The 18,709-nt window shown below is 41.4% G+C and overlaps 1 protein-coding gene across 1 annotated transcript in view; it reads right to left on the bottom strand.

The window, feature by feature from the left end:
• Positions 1–18,709, bottom strand: part of SORCS3 (sortilin related VPS10 domain containing receptor 3) — a 315,097-nt gene that overhangs the window by 74,855 nt on the left and 221,533 nt on the right. The window contains exon 7 of the mRNA XM_069796927.1: positions 11,975–12,093. Coding sequence (XP_069653028.1) covers positions 11,975–12,093 — 119 coding nt within the window. The remainder of the gene's footprint in view (positions 1–11,974; positions 12,094–18,709) is intronic.

Below are 18,709 nucleotides of genomic sequence, written 5' to 3'. Positions count from 1 at the left end.
TCTGGCAACATTTCAGGCCTGGCTGCAGCAAGGCTTACATCGGTGAATCTCCTATATTCTGCTGTTTTGGCAGTCTTGCAGGTTTTAAGATAGAACAATACACAAAGCACTTCTCTATTATATGGAATGTCATTTGCTGGCTTCTTAAGTTGCCAATAAAGCTAACAGAAAGGTCCTAGATTCTCTCCTAGATAGACTTCCTTTCATCTGACAGTGATATTTCAGAATGAGCTTACATGGAATATTGCTATAGCATCAACTATATTCTCAGCAGTGATATCACCTCTAGATAGTGGCTTTCTTCCCTAGAGAAGCTGCCATTCAAAGGACACAATATTACTGGTCGTGAAATTTGATATCTAATCAACTCAAGATAAGGCTTTTCTATTGACAGTTTGAAGAACTGCAAAGAAAGGAAGGTTTAGAAGTAAGACAGGCTTCTACACTAAGACTTCCCCTTTTGCTTGTTTCCCATTATTACTTGTAATGTTATCATAGCTGCATTTAGCGCTCCCAAAAGGAAAAAAAACAACCACCATTATACCACACACTGCACAAGAAGGCAGAAGAATGACCCATAACACAGCAAACAAACTCTATACAGACAACATATGGCTAAAGTCAAGGGAAAACACAGACATGAAAATCTGAAGTGTTTTGCTTATGGTCTCAAAACAAGCCAGTGGCAGAGACAGGGAGAGAACAGGAGTCATTTGACTCACTTCATATAAAGTGCACTGTGGACTAGCACAGTAGCATTTTGGGGTCCTGCTCTCCAGCTGTGAGGATGGTGAAAGGGCTGTGAGTGTTATTTCTGAAGGGTATCTTTCCCATCTAATACTACCACATCAAAATCAAGTTTTCACAGGAGAGCACAGACTATGCAGTTGATTCAGTCCAACTCAAAGATAAAAATTCCTGTTTGCAGTAATTGTATCTCTCTATCAGCTGTACAAGAGTTGCCCAAAGGATCCCACACTTCTAGGTCATATTACCCATATAGCACAGGGAATATTTAAATATCCCCTCTTGGTGATATTTCTGACCTCCAGTGGAAGATCCGAATTCTCAAATGATGTAGCTCTGCCACAGGAACTCATTTTACACCACTCATGATTTCAACACCGGATCATTATTTGTAGCAGAGTCCAGATAGGACTGAATGTGTCCAGTGACTACTTGGAAAGGACCCTGGGTTCAATATCCACCTCTTCTGATGGGCTGAGACATGGTCATCAACTCATCTTTAAGATGCAGACATGAATATTTACATACATTGTAAATGCTGTGATGACTAATTAACATTGGGAACAGTCCAACAATCTTCAAGTTAATCACATGAACATAGAGTGGCAGAAATATCAAGGGGTGATCAAATTCCCCCCTCTGTGCCAAGACAGGATCTACTCCAAGTCTTCCACACTCAAAAGATTTTACATCATTTCTTTGGCTTTATGCCATGGCAAACTGGTATCTAGAGAAATTTTGTTTGGATTTTTGGTTTGTTTGTTTGTCTGTTTTTTAAGGCAGAAAGGTAGGATTCAAACACTGTCCAATTTCACTATGCATTAGTTAAACTCCCTTTCAGTCCTCTACCTGGACTAGGTCACCTTGACAAAGGTTTAGAAACAGAAATCTTTGTGGTCTATGGTCTTTCTGAGCCAGCTAATATGAAGCCACCCACAATTCTGTTGGCAGGAGTTGTGTGAAGCTTTTCCCAGCCAGGACCTCATCTTTGCATGATTTACATGCACGGTTATAACAGTTCCAAAAAATGATCAAGCCTTCAATAAAGTTTTGGCAAGCACTGTGGTAGGGAATGAATTTTGGAAGGCCCAACTAAATTTATTTTGATGAACTTTTCCTTTTCATATGAACAAACTCTCCAACACTGTAAATCCCAGAGATTATGATAGTGTTTTGCCCTCTAATGCCTCCTTTTAGTTCACATTTGATGAATGTCACCCAATTATTTGCTGTGAGCTCATCTGTCATGCTCTGTACAGAATTAGCTGGGTTTGTCTTTTTCCTCCTCCTTGCTAATGGCTTGTTCGTTAATCTGTTTTTCTGGATTTCTATTTTATGTGTTTAATTGGGCTTCTGGCCAGTGGAAATTATTCCTTTGGACAAATGTGTTTGTCATTAAACACATCTGTCTTTCCTAACCTATGTTCTTTCTTCCTCCTTCCATTCATGGTCTAGTACTTTTCTTTAATACTTCCACATTTTGTTTCAAGACAAAAGTCTGGTCTCACTTACATCAGTTGACACTTAAGAACAGAAACATGAGAAGCTTCTCTTTAAAGGCCCTGAAAGTTTTAGTATGCTGGCTCATACTCCCTCCTGACCTCCAATGGGACAGAGTGCATCAAACATGGAAGACAACAAATATGTTCACAAGGCTGCAGAGAATTAAAGAAAATCTGTCATGGAATCTATTCATCTCCATAATTTCTGTGACATATCTAGAAACACTAAGCCAATTCTCATGTTAATGACTGAATATGGCTCTTTAAGGGCAGGTTTCATCTCTCTTTTTTTTCTTAGATAGATGTTCATCTTCACCAAAAAAACATGTGCCACCTAAAAGAGCTTGGAAAGCAAGCAGAATGAGTTATGAGGTCCCAGAATGTACAGACACATTAGACAATGTCAGGAACTGTAGACCAGAGTGTACCAGGCTTCATTCTCATCTTCTTGGCTAGCTGATGCTGGACCTGTAATTTCCAATGTAAGGCAGGTATTGATGTAACAAACATGGAACTACTAAATCTCTGAAATGACCCTGGGCTAAGCAAGACTCCATCTGCCTCCTGCTAATCAAAGAACTGGCAGAAAGCGTAAAGGAACATGCACTGATGCTGACAGTGTGCAGGTATCAGACGCTTCCTAAGCTAATGGCTAAAAGGGAACGAAGGGCTCTTTTCTACATAGATTGTTAGCCTGGATGGTTTACAATGATAACAATAATTTGCCCTGCACAGTTATTGGAACAGGTCATCTACTTTTTACACTGTTGATAATGTTCAAAGCAAAAGAGAATTGGTAATAGCACAGGTCAACCCACAATGACCAGACATGTTTAGATGTTTGTGATTCCTGTAATTTACCTCCCACTTCGAGCATAGTAAGTGGTGAGACAGTCTATTACAGAACCAAGTTTTAAACCTCCTTGTCGATAGTAAGTAGTTGATAGTACACAGTTGATGTTATTTTCAGTAAACCCCTCACTGTTTTTCTGAGGTGACATCCTCTGCTTGTAGAGTTTCCTCCATCCCACTAACATAAAATGAGTTGGTAGAAGTCAAAAGTTAAGAAACACTGTGTCAGTATTGTAATGGCATCCCAGATCTGTGTTCTCCACCTCCATAGGGTGCCCTGGCATTCCTCCTTGCTGCTTTAACTTTAATTACCCTTTCTCCTTCTCAGGGGCATAAAATCTCATAAATCAGGTTGTGGATTAAAGCATGAAGGAATAATGACAAGTTAAGCAGGCAGGCTGCTCCACTCACACCTTTAGTGAGGGATTTTGGTGTTCTTCAGAGCCAGCTACTGTCTAGGCCTTGCACAGGTCTGCCAGCATGAGGACTGAAAAGCTGTGCCTCCTCTCCCAAGCCTAACCCCAATGCCAGTCACAAGAGATTCAGAAGATGAGGAAGAACACATCTGCATGAGCCTAGTGTAATGTTCTTCCTTCTTGATTATCCACCATGGCCAGGACAAACCATCTTCCGGATATTTCTGTGTACTGAGGTTTTCCACTGCCCCAGCATAAATCACATCAGGATAGGTACCATCTAGTCTGAATTGTCTCCCTGTGGTTTTCATTAACATCATACCTTCTGCGCAGCCATTAAAGCAATATGCAGCTACCTGAGCATGCTGCAGAGACATATGGATTAGTGTTTCTGTACGCAAAGCACCCTCAAGCTGCCTGGTAAATTCAGCAGGCTTTGAAAACATGCCACTTTTTAGTGTCAGACCCATCAGTGAAAATTTGCTGAGACAAAGAAACGTTTATTATACTGGCCCAGTCCCTGTTCACTTCCCTCTCCCCTCAGCGCTATGATGGCACAGCTATAGGACAAAGTAATCTTGAGTGAAAATATTGGATTTGTTTTAAAAGCAACTCCTGTGGAAAATGTGCAAGGTTACACCAAAACATGAGCCACATTAGAGCTGCAAATGCACATTACTTACACAGAAACTAACTTAAGAGAGGAGCGTAATTGTACACATTAAATCTCCTTTTGAAGGATTTCAGAGGAAACTTATTAGTCTGCCACAGTAATCCTTTACATCTTCAGCTGCAGACAGTGCTGATAAATCAGACAACATGAGGGGAGGGGAGAGAGTGGCAAAAGAAAGTGCAGCACAAGAAGCCCTAGAAATAATATAAATATAAATAAATAAAGGAAAACATTAATTTTTTTTATTAACAGATTTTTAGGTTCAAGTTCCAAATCTGATATTTGGCACAGCAAAGATGAAACAGTGCTAGAAATGGATGGAAAGCAGTGAATAGGGAAGTAGCTAACTATTTACTGCCTGTCTTGCTTTAAGAAGAGCTTTTAACTACCACCTGGGATGCACTTTCTTTCATCTGTATGGATTAATTTCTCCCACTGGAGTGCTGTCCAGCATTTTAAATAGGGCTAGAGAAGATCAGCTGTAGCAGGCATTATTCACCAGTAAAACAGGTGTAATCGTGTTCATCATTTAAACGTCTTCATACTATTAGTTTCATAATAAGCTTTTAATGATTTCTTCAATAAAAGACTCAAAGACCAAACCCTACAAGTTGGAGAGTGCTCCATTGTCCCGCCAAGCCGTTTTATCTACCATCGAACGCAAAGATAAAAATCAATCGTAGCTAAGCAGGGTGAAGTTAAAAATAAATTGCATGGATTGATTTCTGTTAAGACCTTTGGCTCCTAGTTAAAAAATGGAGGAAAGAAATTTATATTTGAACATGGTGTATTTAGCTTCTATGAAAATAAAGAGAAGGCTCTAGACTGGGAAATCAAAGTTTAATTTCTCCCCTCCTATCTTGTTTCACCGCTGAGAAGTTTCACATTAGCAAAAACTAAAAATACAAAAAAAAATCCTTTTATTTTCTTTATTCCTGGGGAAATTTACTACTTATTTAAGTATTTAAATTGTCAGCTTGAGAATGGAGGTCAGGAATCCATATGAATTGGCACAATCTTAGGTGTGACTGCTGGTTGAAGTCTACTCACTTGATAACTGACTTACATTCAGCAAATATGCTCATTAAGCCTGGCCTTAAATACCCAATAAACTTGAAACATACACTCCTGTCCTACCAAACATAAGCACTTCCAAGTTTTCCTAAACAACCACAGTTACAACTGGTAATAATAATAAACTACTTCTCTGAGCTAAGCTCAGACTTCTTTAGTTATAGAATTAGGAAATTTTTTTTTCCCCTTTATAAAACCTTAAAGATAAATGTCCCCCCACCCCAGTTCTAAGGCTATGAATAATAAATATTTTTCTTTTTACTGAGCCCGAAAAAACCACCTTCTCTTAAATATATCCACTTTGATAAAAACAGAATTTGATTCCGATAAAAAAAAAAAAAAAAAAAAGGCATTTCTACAAAGCCATTTTCCATCAAAAGACTTCAGCTGAAATTCTTTGGACACACTCTGATGAGACTCCAGGCATCCAAAAAAGGCAATATTATCCATAGGTTCTGTAAGAAGCTATCAGTGATTGTGGGTGAATATTGACATCTGCGTATGTTTTAAGGAGACTTTCTGATGCAAAAGAAGACTGAACTGGTTCAACAGCTTTTGGCAGATATGTTTCCTCCTCTGAGACAGAGGAACTATTTGGATGTGTATTGTAAGAGTCCCGCTTAGCTGCACCACACAACAACATCTAAAGAAATTCTGGGTTTGCTCGTTCTCACTCATGCTAGTGAGCAGACGGAGATGCTGCCCTGCTGCACAACTCTCTGAATTAAGCAAAAGTCTTCTAAGTGCAAAATTATTTCAGGGGGTGAGGAAGAGCCAGACACATGATCACTATCAAAGAAGAGCATTTTGACTTAAACTTTTCACTTTCCACATGGAATTCCTGCCATCTGTAAGAACTGCAGCTGCTCCCACTCTGCTGCATATGCAAGCTGCGAGTAACCACCATCCCCTGCTCCTAAATGGTAACATCACAGACCCCACCACATTCAAGAGGATTGTATATCACAGCCAAGACTCTCTTCTCTCTTCCTAGCTCCCCACACACCCCTTTCTTCCTTCATCATATCAGCCACAAAAAAAAGGGCAATCACCAGAGCAGCTTAGCTTTTTGGACATGGGACTATCATATGTCCCACGGCCACCTGACCTAAGGGAATCTGGAGTCAAGAAAAAGCTGTGCAGTTCCCAGGAGACTAATCACAAATGAAATGGCATAGAAAGCTGCCAAGAAAGCTTCCCAAGAGGAGAAGTGGCAGGAGGAGCCAGGTGAGAGACAAGACCCTTTTATGAATTTCAGCCTGCAGTTAAGCACCTTGATAAATTATGCCATGGGAGTGGAAAAGGGAAGGAGCACCCACGTTCCCACTCTTTAAAGGCCTTGGAAAGTGATAATGTACTGCCTCTCAGCATGCCTTTCTGGTTAATGGTGCAAAGAACTTCCCATTTAAAGTGGAAATGGAACAGGGTCTGAAGCAAACAGCCAGCCCTTTTCAGTCAGAGCTTACAGGTGTCGTTCCTTGTCCTCATGTGGTAAGACAACCAGCCAAAGGCAGATCTGAGAGTGTCCATCTCCAAAGACATTTGTTTGGCCTGCTGGAGAAAACAGGCATCACCCCCAAATTCAAACCAGGTATCAGCTTCTAAATCTCAGAGGAGTCTTCCATGCCCAGTAGCTTTGTCACAGCCATGGAAAGTGCTGATAGTCCGAGCTACATTTCAGATCGACTTCAGTTGCACTCTGTTGGGATATCAGAGTCTGCACCATCCCAGAGAAAAAGACAGACATAAAAAACAATCAAGAAAGGTATTGATTGCCCATCCACACATCTCTGCACTGACTTACAGCCAGCTCAAATCAAAAAGGCCAAAGTTACCCTGAGGGTCTCCAAGTGCTGACAGAGACAGAAGCTTAAGGGAGGAATGGGGACAGTGTTAACCAGATGCTGAACTAGACCAGTATGACCTCTGGGAGGAAAACCATACACTGAAGGGTTTACACAAGGAAAACACAACATGATTAATAGGGGGAGGAAGCATATTTATGAGACGTACATCTATAGCTGGGGAAAAAAAAAGAAAGGACAATTTTCAGAGACCAAATCCTTCCTCAAGTCCCTTAGGTTCTCCTGAGTATGCCCAAAAGCTTATCTGTCCCTTTTTTTAATTCTATCAATTCCAATCTCATAAAAAATACTACCTCTCCCTGTAAACTTTGTCTCACTCACATCCTTAGGCCACCAGCACTATAACAGCAGTACAGCCAGCAGTCCTCATGCCACACACTCTGAAGAGTTTCATCATTATTATTGTCCCTCTCCTGATATCTAGGGTTCTGTGTGAAAATCTAGTCCTTACATGGGTCTGCACCAGTGCATTGGGAATGTCATCAGTCCCCACTAGCGGCCAGGCTCGTCCAACACAGGACTCCAGCCGCCCAGCAGAACCACTGAGCTATTGCACCCGAGATAGCTTGAGCATAACCTTTGGGTAACTGGGAAAAACTACTTTAACTTAGCAATAATTGGCTCTCTATGGCAGCTGTACATCTGTCCACAAGAGTGTTGATTTCTGCAGAAACTGTCCCAGAGCAAAGCTGATTTCCAGTGAATGCACTGCTGTATTCATACCCCCTTAGGAGTTGTCAGGCCACCACAAATAAGCAACACTGTACTGAGACTTTTTTTGGCCCAGACTCCTCACGCCCTGCAATAAGTGATGATATTTGCTCATGCTTTCTTGCATTTTCAGTGGAAAGTTTTCACCTGTTGGCAAGGAAGTGTACACAGATCATTCCTGTTCTTTTTTTTTAAGTCTTTAAAGAACAAAGTAGCACTGATGTTATTTGTTTGTTTATAGGAAAATAACAAGTTTTTCTCCAAACAATGCTTTCTCACTCAAAACAGAATTTCCTGAAAAATAATCCCCATTTTCATTAAAGCCTATTGCATTGTAGACTCTTTTCAGCAACCTGAGCAATTCCATTGGAAACCCTGATACAAGACTTACTTGAAAAATATTTTCCCCAGAATTCCCCGTGATTTATTTTTACCATAGAAATTCTCCAAAATATCAGTACACTAGATTAATACATAAAATGAAAAACTATCCCTGACCCCTGGGTCTTATAATATAGGCTCTGCACATGAGAATACCGTAGCAGCTCAGGTAACTGTCAGGAAGTCAAATCTTATAGGCAGTTGCAGGTTATCTATGCACCTAAGTTTAGAAAGTGATACTATCTCAGTAGCGAGTACTCAAAGGCACCAATAAGGAAAGGTGTGGTACAGCTCTAGAGAATGGCATATTACAGCTGTAGAGGAAGTATGGGCTCCACGACTGCACAGCTGTATAATTGAACACAACTGACACTGACCTTAATGGCAAAGTTGCTCATCAAATTAGCTCCTTTTTGGTGCAGTAAATAAATTCAGACATATTCCAAGGTTTTCTCAGAAATAAATGACCTGCTCTGCAAGCTGTATGAATTTGAAGTATTAACCATGAAAGAAGGTGATGATACTGACTCCTGGCTACATCAGAGCAATCCTGTGAAACTTATACACACAACAGAGGGCAGGATTTTCTCTTAATGTATCAATTTATGCAGAATTATCCTATCTTAGTGATGTGCTAGGCATCCTTAAATAACTATTGATCAATCAAATAGAAAGTCAATCAATAAATTCAGTGATCACCTACTGTTTTATTCATAAGAATTCTTCCTACTCTCTCTTAGTAGCTATTTCCCCCTTCCTTTCTTCATTACCTTTTACATTTTTCATCATGTGTTATGTTATTTATCTCCTTTGCCTGGTAACCAGTCCCAGTCTTTTTAAACTCTCTTCATGGGTAAGTTTTTTTCAAGCATAGGCTCATTCTCATTTTCTTTCTTTGCACTGCAGTTCTGCAAGATCCTTTCAGAAGTGCTGCACAAGAGCATTCCACATGATAAGGAACCATTGATTTATAATGGCACTATAACATTTTCCATACTCTTCTTTCCCCTATCTATTATGCACCACAGTATCACGTTTGCTTTGAGTGCACAGTTACACAGGTTAATGCTTCCCAAGACTCTTACGCTACAGGCCTGTTGATCAACTTTATTAGAATGGATATTCACTAGTAAATAACTGTATGCAGATAATCTAAAAGGTTGATATCAATAGCTGGGATTCGTCTTCCCTAATTTTAGCTGTCAAAAAGTTGGGCATCTTCTCTAAGCTATACTTGAGTTCCTTCTAATATTAATGAGAAAGGCATATTCAAGAGAGAGACCTATCTCATCCTGCAATAGGTACGACAGGAGAAGATAAATTGCCCCTGAAGGTTTTGATCTCTCCACTCATTTTGGAAGAACACAGAGTACTGGTTTAGACTAAAAATCTACTGTTTTCATGACAAAAGTTAAAAGGAACAAGTTTCTCTCTCTAGTCCAAGATATTACTTCTGATTTGTGCCAGCACAGACAGATCAGAACTCATGCACCCATCCTTTATACTTCTATTAAACCTCAAGAGGTTCTTAACATTTAATTTGATATTTATTTATTAATCTCTGTCTAATATTTGAAATTCAAGAGAGCTGGCTCCTGTATTTCTGTCCAAGATTATCCAGACGGAATGATATGCATGAGACGTTGCACACATAGTCAATCTGACACATCCCGTAATAGGCAGCTACATCACATGGCTTGTGAGACTAATAGATCCAGCACATATCAGCATTCCTACATATGTACTGAGCAAACACTCTGCATAGCCCATCTACCATATGCTGGACACGGTGGATTTAACACACCTTCAGCTCAGAGAGGTGTGTGCTGTGAATTTGAAGCATCTGCGTGTTACTCAAGTACTACATGGACTTGATCCATGCCCAGTTTCTGCACTTACGACAGGCTGCTGGACAGTCAGAAATCCTGCAAGTGTGATACAAAAAAGAGGGAAAGTGATAGACAACCTGTGAAAGGGAGAGTCTCCTGCCCAAAACAGCAGAAATGTTCAGTGTGTATATTTAACATTTTTTAAGAGTGTGGGTATGTGATTTTCACTTCAAACACCCATTAAGCTATAATAAAACTTTGCTAAGGATAGTCAAGGCACTTGAAGTATTACATATACATACATGCATGTGTTTGTATACACACACATCGGTTTTTTTAACTTGAAGCAATTTGCAACTATTAGCTTGAGCTGCTCACTGTTAATTTGAGGCAGAGGAATGCGCACACCAGGCAGATGTCCTCATTGCAAGCCCAAGTTTCTAAACAGAGCAGCCTTGTTTTAACACAGGTGGGAGCTGTGGAATGAGAAATGTCTGTAAGGCCTCATGCTAGCCTTAAAGAATTGGATGTTCCACAATACCCTCAGCCACAGACATAAACCGCCAGATTAACAGAGTGTCTCTAAAATATCCTTGGAGGGTAGAGCATTTACCAATTGGAAAGCCATCACCTCTAGTCAAATCATGACTTACTGAGTTGCAAAAGCTACATTCTCAGTGTTTACTAGCCGCGGGTCTCCCCATGAGGCCAAAGGAAGCGGTAGCAGGCTGGGTTTCATGGGGGAATGAGGGGACCTGTGGCTCCCATAGCAGTCGATCATCTCCAGAGCAGCAGACTCCCCTACTCAGAGGAGAAGTCTGCCAATGTTACCCAAGTGCATGCAGTATCCATATTGCAGTCCTGCCAGGTCATATGGATCCAGTCCTCCACCTAATCCCGGCACAGAATTAACAGCCTTCCCCCTTAAACTCCCATTTCTAAGAAAATTTCACAATAAACAGAGCAGAACTTTCTTATAATTTGGATACTATCAAGAAAAACGTTCCCCCAAGGAAGTAAAATAGGAGCTTAACATAACCCAGGCTTGCTCAAAAAGGGAAGCATATGTCTTTTCTGTACCACCTGGATCCAAGCTCTATCTCATCTCACCTCATTCCCCCTCTTCAGCATTGGTGACAAGCAGTTAATATCATCATGTCTGTAATCACTGCGTCTCCTGAGCTTTCTACGACCTGGAATCGCTGCAGCCTGGCTCCCAGTTTCCACCGAAATGGCACATCTTCAGGAAGTGTTCTTCCACACCGTACCATTCATTCTCACACTTCCACCGGTATGAAATGGGGAGAGATGGCCTTGTTCCATCCAGCCCATGTATTCTCAAAAAATCTCAAAAACCAAGTAGTTTCTCATTCAATTTCTGTCACTTTCTCTTCATCTCCAAAATCATCATCAACTAGCTGACAAATTTACAGTCATCTTCCACTTTGAAGTTGCCCTGTAACATCTTTTTCCAATCTCTCTACCTCTTACAGCAAATCTTTTTCACTCCATTAGCATTACTTGACTGTCAAATCAGCATAAACCTTTCAATTTGTTAAAATGATCACTCACACCTTTCCATTGTTCTTCTCTGTTCTCTCCAATTCATCACTAGCTTCTTTGTATTTTCCAAGTAGCCACAACAATAGCAAGTTAGAGCTTCTGTGAAACACATGGACCCTTATGATTATTGATGGATGAACTTTCAAAATATATCAGATTCACCCTGAGACAAGTGATGAGCAGAGAGATCAAGTGTTTCATCCCAGACTGCATAGTCAATCTATAGCAGGCATATATAGACTCCCATCTCTTAGGACTTGTGGTCCCATGCACTTGTCCTAAGAATATGCCTCCTCTCTTGCACAGAACAAATACCTTGCACAGGCAGAATTCATGTCACATTCATATCAAGCCAACATACCTGGATGAAGATATATTCATCCTGAACGACAAGGGAGCTGACGTCAATGGAGCGTGAAAATGGCCCGCTCCTTTTAGTCTCTGAGCACTCTTGGATCCGACAGGTCAAATAGTGGGTGTCTGTAATGGGAGAATATGTACACATGAGAAATGCCCAGGTAGGAGCCTGTTGTCTGCAAATGTTATCAGCAGCTTGAAAGAAGGTCTCTGAAGGGAAGCCTTAACCTCATCTCCAACTAGATAGATGTTATTGCATGATCTACCTCTGGCCTTTAAAACTGTAACTGCTCTCTGGAGTCAGTAATTCATCACACTTCCACACCCATCATTCCGTTCCCCATTGTGCAGACATCCCTCAAGAGACTGGAGTTCAAACCATAAGTGGAAGGTGCAACTCATAAACGCATCAGAAAACTGATGATGAGACATATGGAGCAGAAGAAGATTTCAAAAGCCACCCAGGTAGAACCTAATGATTCCACTGCCCTGCTGGGAATTATATCCCCATCCTCCCCCTAAAATACCTGGGTTTAATTGTGGTAGTAACACACAAGGAAGGAAAAAAAATAGGCCAAACCAGTGCTATTAAGTTTAACTTATTTTGCTGTGAAAATGACAAGCACCTCCTAAAATTAAGTCTTTATAGCCAACATAGGCTAGGTATGAAAACATCATGGACATAAAATAGCATGACTAGCTGAAGAGTCCCAACAGTAGTTATATGCACTGCAAGAGGCATCAAATGCTTCTGTCTAGAGAGAAGATGAGAATACCATCACACTAACGGGATGCCTTGTCAGTCCTTGGCATTGCTTGAGAGAAGGAACAGGACTAGGAGAAGAACATAAAGAAGAGATAAGGCAAAGGCAGACATAGAGAAAGTTGCTCGGAGCGGCAAGAAGAGACATGCTCACCTCCAGCAAAGTTGGTAGGGGGTATAGAGGATTAAGCATTATTTCACTAAGTCTAAGAATGGATCCCATGAAACAGAACAATCAAGGCACTGTCTCTCTGGATGTATGTAATCTAAATATGCCATCTCTGCCTTTCAGCTTCTGAAAACTGCAAATCAGGGAGAAAACAAAAATACAACTAAGATGACGGTTTCAGTGATAAAAGGGTCATATCTTTTACACTGTGGCACTTCTACAGGCTTCTTAGATTCACGCATTTGTTCGCTTTTCTACAAAGGGTGAGGACCGACTATCAATGAAGATAACAGTGAGTTTATAAGGGCTGGGGTGAGCCTGGCGCAGTGATTTTAGTTCACAACTGCACCTTTTAACAAGGATTTTGTCAAACTGAGCCCAAAAGGATAAAAGGGAAGTTTAAAAGGACAGTAACTAGCCTAACAAAGCTGCTTACAGGATTCTCCACCCCATAAAACCTGCTATTGTCCTTAGTCTGTGTCCTTCCAGTGACAGCAAAATGTAGTTCAGTGGAAAGCACTGGGAGGCATGACTGAAATCCTCTGACACTCAGCTAACCGCCTTCCCAGATTCAAAGACAAGATTCACAAACTGGTGGTTTCCCCTTCCATAGCCTTGTCCCACCAACAGACTCTTAAGAATGCAAAAAGAATGCAAGTCAGAGGCATTGATAACAAGAATAATAATTTTTAAAAAGATATTGTCTAAAAAAGTCACAAACTACAACCAAGCTTTAACCTAATAAAGGTTCATGCCCAATCGCATGACAGAAGGTCCATGTTTAAAGGCTGCAGACCTGGTTCTGGGTTGAGGCACTGGGAATTCCAGGTTTGTTAATAAGGGCTGCATGGCTGATTCAGAGCAGTTGCATAGGTCTGGTGCAGTAATGAAAACATAGTCCCACTGATGATGCTAAAGCAGCAGAAACTGTTGCTGGTGCCAGCTCAGAGTATCTGGAGGTAATTAAAGTGTGTGGTGAAAAATATCTGACCTACAGACAGTGCCAAATAACTGGAGTATCAGAGTTTCTCCCAGCAAAAAATACCAGCAGCAGTAGAGAGGTCAGACTCTCAGCTGGGATAAATTAAGGTTCTTCATCAACTGACACACGCACACTTGGTCCAGAGCTGCTATTTACCTCCTCAACATGGAATCTAAGACATCTTTGTGGTGGATAAAAGCAACTTCTCAGAAAACAAGAGGATCTTGTATATTGCCATGCTATCCAAAGAGCTCAGCAGCTTTGGCTTGTTTTTGAGGTAGCACTAAAACCAGGCAGAACAAGGAGGAGAGGTCAAGAGCTGTATTTTTAGAAGCTCATTCCTTCCGGTATGTTCTCCCACACAGTCGCCTGGATATTCTTATCCCTCCAAAAAAGGGATAATTTGCTGCTGCTGAGTGACAGAATGGGAGGAGGAATAAAAACCTGTCACAAATAAATGCAAATACATCACAAGTGTTGACATGACAGCTAGCTTCCTGCTCATTGGGAAATGTGTCATATTGAGTGTGTTACACCAGCAATCAAATATACTCAAAGAATGGCACCTGATTAATATTCACAGGAAGTTGGTGGTAGAGAAGGGGGGTAGCTCACTACCCATTTTCCATTTAGTCTCTTGTTTGTTTATTTTCATATATTTTACAACACAAGGCCTATGAAAAAAACCACAGACACAAAAAAATTATTTTCAAACCTGTCTGCCTTCGGACACGAAAATAAGTTCAAGTCTTGCTTTCTTTCCTGCTGCTCCACAGAAAATGAAAAATAATTCCTTTTAAAATATGTTAAAAAATGAGGTAAAAAATACGACAGCACCCAGTTCACATTTGTGTGTGACTGGAAGCAAGAAACAATGCCAAGTCCCTGCTCAAGCTTCTTGAAGGGTATGATCCTTTCATAAGCTATGGTCCCATTCACAGAGCACATTTTCCCCCATACAGAAAGTACAGGGCCCCTCAACAAAAACGTCAATTAAGAGAGAAGGGGGCATCCTAACTTCTGAGCTGTTAGCTCCCTCTTCTCTGAAAGGAGTTAATTTTTCAGCCCTGTTTTTGCACAGCCACAAGGAAAAAGGACAGCTGCCCAGAGGGGCTGGTGGCATGTGCCCAAGCTATGCCTTGTAAGCCTTGCTTACCTTTCACTGGGAGATGTATGCCTTAAGGGAGGTTGGCTTATATCTGGGGAATATTTCCAATTTATATATCGTCCCACACAACACCAGAATTAGAGGGTTTAGGGGTTTTGTGCGTTTGGGGGGGAGGGGGGTATTATTATGTTCCATTGCAAAAGGAGCTGAGAAGAGCTGCCTATTTCCTAGACAGTTTCAAAAACTCCTCATGCTTATAACCCAACATCCAGCTACTTTCTCAGCCTACCTGTGAAGGAGGCAATATGGACATGAAGCAGCCTGGAGGGTTTGCTGCAGCTCAAATCCCAGCATCCATACCTCCATACAAACCCTTCCCACCAACTTATCTCACTCAGATTAGGGAATGGCTTTCTCACATGTGCAGCCATTTTTCAGTTGAGGAGCTTGAAACACCTCCCCATTGCTAATTAACATAGTTTCCCATGTTGAGAATTTGGAGTGTATTTTGACCCTTTCTAGTAGTGATAAAACTGAAACAATTTCTTGAAATTTGCAGTGATAAACTGGTGAAGTAAGCCAAGCTACTAAGTCTCTTCTTTGCCCACCAGTCACGACAGCTTTGGCAGGAAGCAGGAGCACAAGAGGCTCTCTCTGGTGGGTAACACCCAGAGATGTGGGTCCCTGAAGGGAGACACTGAAACAGTCAAACCTGTCACTGCACTGAAGGCTGCAAAGGGCTGACCTACGTGCAGGTTACTGTGACTTACGGAGACACAGGACAGCAAGGCCTGCTCCCTCCTGGCAGCGTTAACACGGCAGCTAAAAGCAGGCATGGCTGGCCAGCATGGCTAACAGGGAGAAGGGCAGCTGATGGAAACAAGTTGCATTGGCAGATTGGCTCAGGTTAAGTCAGGTCCTGGTGCCAGGCGAGACTTATAATCATAAAGTACCAGTGAAGGTTACCATGAGAGGGAGAAAAAAATAGCTGGCCTCGACAATTTTTCCCCCAAAGGAAAAGAGGATCTAGAAATGTAGACAGGACTGTAAATTATTCCCCAGGAATTAGTTACCCTGTTTTATCTTTCTGGTTAGGTTTTTTTCCCCTTCTTTTCCCTTTAATTAAAATACTGTTTATTGCATCGTATCTGTGAGTGGGGAGAAGATTATCTCACTGAACATCAGAAAGTTTAATATAGCTTTCCCAGGAGTACTGGTGGGTGCTTGTGTCAGTGTATTTGTAATAGTTCCCTTGCATCCAACCCTGTCCTTGCTGCTGCCTATTACACCCAGGCAGAAGGTACAGTGCCCAAGGCTCCTACGTGTTTTTATAATTTAAAAATGCAAGCCTAGATTATTATTCTGCTACAATAGCTCTGCCAAAATGTCGAAAAAATGTGAAAAACTTCATCTGCTACAAAAGACAGGAACAGCTTGAGATCAGCTAGGCAGTGGAATTAGCAGCATCTTGCAAATATTTAAGGAGACTAGAGACTGGGGCAGATGTTTTTTCAGAGACCCTACCATTCCTACTGACCGGACAAACGAAACCATGAGGCAAGACGTTTTGGAGGACAGACACCAGAGCAGTGACCAGGAATTCCACCCTCCAGCTCCATGAGCTTATTGATAGCCCTGACTCATTTATGGATGAATGAGACTCTAGCATGCTCCACCGCCTGTTCCCAACCACAGAGCATGTTTTAGGCTCCAGTGTCTGAATTGGTATTAAATAGGTTCTTGAGTCCCATTAGTGCTAAAAGAAAAAAAAAGAAAAAAAGAATCATCAAGTTCAGGAGTCCAATCCTAAATACCACTTCCCTCCCTGCCTTTTTTTAATTTTTTTTTTTTTCAACTAAAAAGCATGGAGAAGAAGGACAAATGCCCCCTCTGGAAGAATCATGTACTTTTCAAGTGGCCAGGGACATTGAAGGCATGGATTCTTGTCTCTGAATTGAACTGAGCAATGGCAATACTAAAATCTACGTCTGTTAATGCATCAAGTAAGTGACTGAGCCACCAGACTGACCTAAGAGGCATTAAAAAAGCCTCCCCTTCATTCTCCCCACTACTGAGGAAAACTTTAATCAGAAACTTTCTCATCAAGAGGAAATAACTGCAGAGACCCATTTTCCAGTAGGTGTAAGTGCCTCAGCCATTTCACTGAGAGCATGAAGGCCCATTTTGGTTACAGAGCCAACTAGGAGAAAAGTTCAACCTCCCATTCCTAACTACAGAGAGCTGTACCATTTCACACCAGGTAAGGCTATAGCTTTGAGGCAGTCAATGTTTTGTAACACAAACTAATATCGTTTCAAGCCTTAAAAACTCTAATTGGAGTAACATGGTTCTTTTGTGCTGTGCTTGGCTGGGAGAGGAGTCATTTTGATGCTGTCCCCCAGCAGGACATGCCAGTGGAGCCAGCACAGCCCTCCAGGTCTCACCTGTGCCTGCTGTCTGCTGGGACCATGGCTTCCAATGGGCCTGTTTTGCTGACACTACCGGTTAAGTCTGACTTTCAGTGAAACCCTCAATACCATCAACCGCCAATTTCAAAATGCTGAATTTATACATTAAAACAAGAAGAGCAAACCCCCGAGCAAACAGGACCTGAAGGAAGAGAGCTGTCTGCAAACTGGGGATACATCTTTCAAATAAAGCATCTATATCTTTGACACATCCAGTATTCAAATAGCTGGGTGAGCGAGTTTAAACTTAGTTTGAAAACAGACTCCATCAGCAGTTTGTTTGCTTACTTACTTGCCTTTTTTGCTTGCTTTTGGCCACTTCTAACATTCCTGCAACAGCACACACCGCACCAAAGGCACTGAAGAAGCCTCCCTACCTTGCCCACCCACCTGCCAGCCTGTTTTGCTTTTTCTACATATTCAACAAACAGCTGTCACCCCTGAGCTTTTATTGCCTGGTTATTTATTCAGCTGCCATCACTAAATAGCAGTGGGAGGCCAATAAGTGATTTTAGAAGATCCACAGCCTCAGAGAAGCCACCATGATAGACAGGCGCTTGTTCACACAGCATCTGGCCTATGCAGAACTTGACTAAAACAGAGAAAAGTTTGCAATCAACAAAAATGAGGCCTTTTTCTCCCAGAAATCCTCTACAACCTCAGCCCTATGTTGCTTTTCTACATTGTCCCTCTAGTGTAAAAGGGACACATGTCCCATTGCTGTGTGGCATTGAGCTGGAGTAAAGCTGGCTCCACCCCACAAGCAGATGCATTACCATGCTGTAGTTCCTGTGAGAAATACCTAAAACACGTTGGAGAGAGTGGTGAAAAGGTCAGCTTACTTCTAATACTTACTGTCATCTTTGCTGGAGGTTAATTACATAGGAATTCATTCTACTACAAATGTGGCTAGATTCATTTCAGTGAGGGCTTAAGAATTTTTTTTCTATTTCTTACTTCAGATCCAAGCCCCTTTTCAAGGCCTCTAATCGTTTGGTACGAAGCATCTATTCATACATCACAAGCAAAACTGAAAAATCTTTTCAACAGGGGACAAAGGGTACCTGGGGCATAGGGACGTTCTGGCCAGAGGAGAAGTCTGACTGTAGGCGATTTCTCAAATTCCCAGGTACAACCCAGCTGTTCTGAACACCTCTGGAAATGCACAGAGTCTGTACTGCACAGTGCTGGTAGCCCAGCTCTTTATGATTCATGTAAAATACATGATACTGAAACAGCTAAATAGAGA

This window comes from Haliaeetus albicilla, chromosome 11 (assembly GCF_947461875.1).
Source record: "Haliaeetus albicilla chromosome 11, bHalAlb1.1, whole genome shotgun sequence".
NCBI classification, from domain to species: domain Eukaryota; kingdom Metazoa; phylum Chordata; class Aves; order Accipitriformes; family Accipitridae; genus Haliaeetus; species Haliaeetus albicilla.
The sequence above is the reverse complement of the archived record's forward strand: the minus strand, read 5'-3'. Positions and strand labels throughout refer to the sequence as shown.